The sequence below is a fragment of the Sinocyclocheilus rhinocerous genome, unplaced genomic scaffold (assembly GCF_001515625.1).
Source record: "Sinocyclocheilus rhinocerous isolate Xijiao unplaced genomic scaffold, SAMN03320098_v1.1 scaffold756, whole genome shotgun sequence".
Classification (NCBI taxonomy): domain Eukaryota; kingdom Metazoa; phylum Chordata; class Actinopteri; order Cypriniformes; family Cyprinidae; genus Sinocyclocheilus; species Sinocyclocheilus rhinocerous.
The window spans coordinates 303,977-311,933 of NW_015662039.1; the positions used below are offsets into that span (position 1 = coordinate 303,977).

Genomic DNA, 7,957 nt, shown 5'->3' on the forward strand with positions numbered 1-7,957 from the left:
ATCTGACAGTCCAGTGGAAACCCAAGACTTAAGCCAGAGCAAACACATGAAAAAAAAAAAAAAAAAAAACCACAGACAGAAAAACACACAAAATGTAAATTACTCATATCTTTCTATTACTGTGAAAGGGCCAAAACCTGTTCTGTTCTCTAAAGGCCATGCGCTTTCCACGGCACAGCTGCCAGCTATGGATACGCTTGTCATTATTACATCAAACATGGCCAAACTCCCCACCACCAAGGGGTCCCATGAGCCCATAGACCCCGGGCCAGAGCGCAGGAAATGCTATTTTGCTAATCAGGGCCCGGGTAATGCGTTTAGAGTCTGATTTCAGTCAGGCACAGTGTGGGACAGCCAAGAACTTGAGATCATCACCAAGCCCAGGGAGATTAAAGTGTTAAACATCATGCACATTCAAGAAAAAGCTGGAAGGGAAGTGCGAGAACGAACCAATGAAATATGACAAATCAGAGGAATGGAAAAAGACGTTAAAATAAGCAGAAAAAGTTCAGCGAGGGTGAAGAGGTGATAAGCCTGGAAGAGAATGTGAGATTAGCAAAGCAAGTTTCAGTCTTGGCTCCACTTGCCCCAGTCTTTTCATCTCATTTCATCTCTGGTGCATGTCCAACCGAACCCTCTCGGCACTCATTTCCCATGTTAAACGTTTAAAATTGTTATAAACCCCTCAAGCTGAGGCAAATCATTCATCAGGATTTCATCCGTGCTCGTGAAATCTTCATATCGCAAACCGGTTTACAAATTGCGAGGAGGGCGATGAACCGTATTCTAGCGTTCCCATATGCTTTTTACAACCTGCTTTCCAGATAAAAGAAACATTCTGGATTGAACTTCAATAGGAAAAACTTCTCAAATCACACTAAATGGCAAACTCCCCCCTAGACATCCCATGATGCTCTTTTCATATTTGGTAAAGGTGGGTGGTGCAAACCTATTCGCACTTCTCTCTACCCTTATTTATATGCTAAATAATTTATAGGCGGTATAAAATACGAGTGCTGCAGAGCCTAGCTTGGCAAGCAGGATGCAAAGACTAGGCCGTGGGAAAGAGTCAGACCACTCTTAGCTAAAAGGAGAGAACGCCAGACTGAAAACGCATCAAAGTAATTTGATACATATTAAGATAATATTGGCTCAAAGGCCTCTTGCACAATGCAAGTGCTATTTGGAAGAGTGGCGCATCAGTCTGTGGAGAAATTATTTGAGGGAGTTAAGAGACTAACGTTCTCACAGCCGCCGGAGAGCGAGGACTGGATCCAACATGGCCGAAACTCCCACAAGCGGTTTACTTATCTGAGGCATCTCAGCTAGGAATCTGTCCATCAGTGTGGTCAAAATGCTTAATAGGTCTAAAGAGGCTTGATGGGGCACTTAAACGATCTTAAATAAGGGCCTCTGAGAAATTAAAGAAGGGTGAGAAGAAGAACTGGGTCCGTTTAGCGAACGTTGGGATCGTTCAGCTCTTTAACAACATCCGACGCAAATCGCACACACATTGCGGGGTCCTGTAATATTATAGGGGGCCTTTTGTTGGGAAATTCTCACCTGTTCACAGAGGCTGCAGCTTCCTGTAGCTGACTGAGGAGGAAGGGATAGAGGGCAGGAAAACGAGTGAAAAACTCTCGGCCGGTCATTCTGTTAAGAGAAAAGTGAGAGAAATTAAGGTTAAAGTATGTGTAGGATTGCAGATTAGATCAGAAAAGAAATGACGAATGAATGACATTAATCTGACATCAATTGGTAACCAGTTTTTCTGTTTGGCTGATAAGTTTAATAAGTGAGACTTTTATTTTAACAGTATTTTGCAGACTAGAGTGCCTATTCTTAGTTTATGGTGTTTAACAGCTCTGTATTTTTTTTTTTTTTTTTTTTTAGCTGAAAACAAAGGTCTGTTATTACACCTGAATGGCGGCTTCAGTCTGAATCACATGAATGATAAAGGGCAGAAATATTTGCATGCTATAAGGGTGCGAATATGGGTTTAACATGCATCTTCATGAATATGTATCCTCATATTTAATTGTAGCTCTTATTGATTTACAAGTGTAATTTTGGCCACCCTGAAATAGGTCATAACATTGAAATTACCAGAGTAGTTGAATTAAATATGTTAGAAAAACCTGCTCCTCCAAAAATTTGCATTTATTGCATAGACGGAGCAAGAGCATGATGAAAATGTTTCAAATGCATGTGTGCAGTTCAGTCGAAAGCTTGCCCTCTTTGACCTGTTGTTAATGCCGTTAAACTGAATGCAAGTAGTAAACTGTCTGCCTAACCACAATGTAAACAACAACAGTGAAATAAGGATGCTGCGGTTTATCTTTCAATCAATCTTGCATTGCCTACTAAAGCAACAGTAGACTCACAGCACATTCAGAACCATCATCGTACTGTAGAAAAGTAAAACCTTTGTGAAAATAAGATAAAAGACGCTCAAGCCATGCAGAGGTGTGTTATAAAATGTATGGTATAAATAAATATAGTTATCAAGAATAATGCATTGAGGTTTCAGTCAAAAATTAAAATTTTCTGACCAACTGCATATCAGGCTTTATAGGGTAAAAATACTCAAATATTACAACGAAAAACTACTGTAATTGTCATTTCACATCACAGTGCATTATGGGATTGTTTCCTCTGCTATGGATACGTGCAATTCTGCCAAAAGAAGGTATTTCTTTTTTGAAACACCCTTTGTGTCAGCAGCATGCTGCCTACATAGGCAGCTCACTAGATTTTGGAACAGAGCCTAAGTGACACAAGGAGAGGAGAGGAGAGAAAGAGACTGCAACCTTTAAAGGTCTGGTTTGTAAACCACTTCCTAAAGTCTGCGCTCTTTACAGCTCTATAAAGCCCTCATTAGCGCAGCCTCTGATGGAGCGCTGCAGGGACACGCGGCTCCCTGCTTGTTTATTCCTTAGAAAGCAGAGCGGCTGGAATAAACCCTGGGAATTTCACTCGAGACAAATGCATATGTGTTAAGACAGACAGTGAAAGTGTATGCGTGTGTGACACACATAAACGTATCTTTATTTAGCTAAGCCTCTGTGTTTAAGATAGACCATCTAATAAAATGTTTTGTTTTTTTTCTTCATGTCTAACTGAAACAGCCCATACAGGGCTAACTTTAGCTCAAGAGCCAATGTTTCAAACACACATGTTGTGACTTCAGCCATGTGAAATACACACATACACAAACACACCACATCCTGTTTCAACCGCTAATGCACACAGTCTGGTCTGAACTTAGGCCAGGGCGCTGACATGGTAACAAGGTGGGTCAGCTATGTCTGCAACCTGGCCACATGCTGCATGCTAGCAACACACACACACACACACACACACACACGAGCTCTGACATGGGCAAATGTGGTTACAGTTAAGCTCAACACAACCCTGCATACCTTCAGTATGGATTAGAGTCTTCCAGGCAAAACACTTCCAAGATGTCCAATAAATGCAGCCTGTCGAGCTTAAACCATCTTTAACCGCTCGTTTGTAATTACTTACATTCACAAATGAATTTAAACTGATATAAATTCACATATTATGTGTAATGCGCTTGAGTGTGTTGTATAGGGCCATCATAACCACAAACTCTGAGCACACACACACACTATTTATTCAGCTAATTTGTTTATGTAACACAAAGAACATTCAGATCATGAAATCAGGAAACAACCTTTTTTTTTTTTTTTTTTGTATTGTGCACTAGATGACTGAGGTCAGCCAGTAAAAGTCTCGGGACCAAGCAAACTCTGATCATATTCTGATAAGACCAAGCAAACACAAACTAACAAAAGTATCTTCTTTGCGGAGGAAACCAGTCAAACAAGTTACTACAAAAAAGGCACATGTTTAAAGAGTCCAAACGAAATTACCTAAGCCAGAAGATGGTATCAGATGCTAGCCTTGTTTATAAACTTGAGTGCAACTGAAGTCATTACTTGTCAAAATATGTTTTATACAATGGTTTAAAGACTTTCGTTTTGTTTCTTTTCAGTGTTTAACTAAGATGTGTATCATTCGTTTTCAAACTCTGATTTGACTCCTTTGATCTAGTCCAAATAGACCAACGAAAACATTACTCTGAGTGCTTTGTTTTGATCGTAATCATTGTTTTAAATGGCAAGAAGCAGATCAATTCATTTTTTATAGTTGCGCAAAACAACAAATCTAAATGTAAAGCATGTTTGAAAAGCAATCCAATCCAAGAAACACAAACAAACAAACCCCACTTACATTAATGAATTCGGAAGAGCACAGCTACTAAAACTCAAATTTGATAAACAAATGTGTTTGATAAACAAATTAAAGATTATACAACTCTCTTGTTTTAGGTACACACACACAAAAAAAAAAGTGGCGCATGATTTACATTTTTATTATTTGTGAAAATCGCTAGCAATTTTTGAGTGAAAATTATTTCAAAGAAACAAACATGAAATTTTGAGATAGATAGACTGACAGTGTTTTCTTGGGAAAACATACTCCAATATGTTTTTGTATGTTTAAAGCAAATGTGTCCCAAATTACACTACTGTTCAAAAGTTTGGTATAATTCGTTTTTAAAAAATACATTTATATTTTTATTCAGAAAGTATGCATTAAAATGATCAAAAGTGACTAAATAATTTTACTTTGTAACAAAAATCTTTAAATAAATGTTGTTCTTTTAAACTAAAAAAAGTATTTCCATAAAAATACTAAGCAGCACTGTTTTCAACAGTGATAATAATAAGAAATCAGCATGTTAGAATGATTTCTGAAGGATCATGTGATACTGAAGACTGATGCTGAAAATTCAGCTTTGCATCACAGGAATAAATTACATTTTAAAATATATTCAAATAGACAGTTAAGAAGTTCATAATTTTTCACAATATTACTGTTTTTACTGTATTTTTGATTAAATAAACTTTTGAATGGTAGTTTTAGAGCCTTACACTTAACTATGTACTCTGACATTTAGAAAGGTACAATATTCATTTTCTTTTTAAAAGCATGTGAATACATAGCAAAGAATAGCGCAGAAGTATGTGAGATGGGTGCACCTTGCATTTTGGAGAATGCAGTCAGTCTTCCGTGCAAAAAGAAAATTTGCATACTGTGCACAGTACACGCATTCAGTGCTGCAGAAATAGTGAGATAGTATGCTATACAGAACATAGCCACAGTACACACAGATCGTAAACAAAAAGACCCAAAAAGTCATAACAGAGAACGGCCTGTCAAAATGTTTGACAAGTACATGTCACCGCACAAATCACAAGACTCACAAAAACACTTGAACACAGGAAGAGAAATTGAACAAAACAACAAGCAATAGCCGAGTGACCCGCAGGATGAAGATGCCTGCCATACAAACACATAAAACTAAAGACAAACACATCGAGATGTCGGTCAAGCTGGCGGCAGGGTTATCCAGAAAGTAAACGGTCCTGACTATGGGGAATATATCCAGACCGAAGAGCCAGCGTTATTTCATTGCGATTATACGGAGTTTCAATGACCTCTAAATATTCAGCGTCTCTTTAGAAAATCCTAGGGTAATGCCACGGTCAGCTGACCTGGGAGCACATGGGCTCTTTGAAGTGTGAGGTAGTCCAACACACTGGCTTGTGTCATTACGGCCCGCTCGATTCTCCAATTAAGTCCAATCAGCACACCGATTAATCATAACAAACCATGATCTCACGAGTGAGCCATTATTGTTTTTCAACGAGGTCAGTGCCACTCCTGCTTAGTCATTCCTCACTCCATCCGTGACCTCTCTGCATTCAATCCCAGAATGCATCAGGATATTCTTGCAACAGCTCGCGCTCCACTGGTTTGGATGGGATTAGGGAGTTGACGCAGAGCAGTTGTCGCCGCAGCAGGAGGTCCCATCACGGCCCACCCGCCCCGTCCTGCAGTGGCCAGGGATCAGAGGTCACGGTCAACCGGGCAGCAATAGAGAGGGTGTGAATGTGTGCAAGAATTGTGTCAACGTTTGTGCGTGCTTGGGCAAGATGTTGTTAGCATTCCCTCTACTACGGAAAAGATAAACACGTGTTGAAGTGCGTTAACCCCTGTGCGTCAGCTCCAATGCCTGTCAAGAGTTTTGATCAGTACAAGGGAAGAGTTGAAATCACGAACAAAAGAGTCTTTGCGAGACATCCCATAAACGTGGGATGAGGATAGAAGCAGAACACAAACAAACAAAGGCCATCAGGGAGTTAGGAGGAACATCCAGAACATTTAAGGGGCTGGAAGGTGTCCATGCGCTGTAGGCCAACATACGACAGAGATTAATGACTGGAATAGAGGACTGGAAGGAGAAAAAGCACAGAACTTCAGTGCCCCCTAGTGAACAACCCCTGACAGAGCAGGATCACAGAGGACCTCAAGATCTATTCACATTAAGTGAGCTGTGGCAAGCCTTGCATCGAAACGATGCATTCTAATGGAATGCTTGCATCAAGTCTGGAACACTTGCTTTGCATCTGAAATGCCTTTCCTTTTCAGTTGATTTCACAAATGTCTCTTCTCAACCTTTTCTCTCAAACCACTTGGCTCCATTTTGCAATGTTACAGCCACTTTCTTCCAACTCCCAATGAATAACATCAAGTTCGGTCTTATTTGCAAACATATTAAATTACATTAGTATCATGGGTTGCAATAGCATTTTGGTAGTATTTTTACACAGTGAAGGCATTGAGTAACGGATGACAGGACAAGTACACTGTAAGAATTGCAACTTCCATTCTGTCAGAAAACTCTATTTTGATAGTTGACAGACTGTAGAAAAAGTTGACACTACATAAAATACTAAAGTCAACTTTTAGGACATTTACTATGAGCAACTTAAAATATTAAACAGCAAGAACTTACAATGTCAACTTTGGTCAAACTACCATGCTGAGTTTGATCACCGATTACCCATAATCCCTTGCACTTGAATAATTTTTGTTTTTGGTTAAAGCATGGGGACTTATGAGCACATGCAATTATTTGCCATTTAAAATGGGCTTTGTTTAGTTTTAGCTATGTTTAATGTAGGCCTGGGTGAGAAAACGGTATCGATATTTATCGACGGTACACCTTCTTTGATAACGATATACAAAAATGTTCAATATAGCACACGATATAGGCACGTGCTATGAGTGACGCAGACAGCAAACACAAACACGAACATGAGTGCTGTGCCTGCCTGTGATGAGGAGATTGAGAGTAAAAAAATTTATATTAGTCGAATTTAAAATAAACATTTGCATTTGAACGTTAGGAGTGCGTCAGGGAGCGTCATCAGTGGCGTGTGAGATGCGGTGATAATGATGTAAGTGACGTTGTTGCATTTTAATGTTTTGTTAGTATTAGAGAAATATAGTAGCTCAATGCGGAGATCTAGATTAGGTTAAAACCGAAACCAAGCTATTCACACAGAATGCATATTCAGTGCATTTTCTAGACGGACAAATATGACTGCTGCACTTGCGTCTCACACAAGAGATGTAGCCATGCAAAGTTAAAAGTTTAAACTTTTAGAAAACACATCGCGAATTTGTGGAGGTTAATTCCTTTTCACTGCATCTCATATTTTTTTAAAGGCAATCTGTGTGATGGGCAATTTGGCTCTTTGTTTTAAGCAATGCATAAATACATGATGCTGTTTTGTTCATAATTGTTTATGCAATTTACGAAATTATATTTGATTTATATGAGTAAATTTAGACGTAATGCACGTTTTTTTATAGACAGTTATTTCCTTGCGTTGAACATTTAAATGTGCTGCATTATTTTGCTCATTGCGCCCTCCTGTGGCCTCGGGAGACAAGACAAAAGTTTCCTTAAAACCTATTTATGCATTTAAAACATGAGAAATTAGATATTTGTTTAATTTTTATTGTGTGTTTGACTGTTAAAACAAAAAATATTTGTTGTTTGTCTCAATAAATT

At 38.8% G+C, this 7,957-nt stretch overlaps 1 protein-coding gene across 2 annotated transcripts in view; it reads right to left on the reverse strand.

Annotated features, from left to right (window-relative positions):
* The window catches only part of LOC107727366 (THADA armadillo repeat containing), a 97,487-nt gene that overhangs the window by 58,535 nt on the left and 30,995 nt on the right, over positions 1–7,957 (reverse strand). For both annotated transcript variants that reach the window (XM_016537210.1, XM_016537209.1), the window contains exon 16: positions 1,564–1,653. In XM_016537210.1, the coding sequence (XP_016392696.1) occupies positions 1,564–1,653 (90 nt within the window). The remainder of the gene's footprint in view (positions 1–1,563; positions 1,654–7,957) is intronic.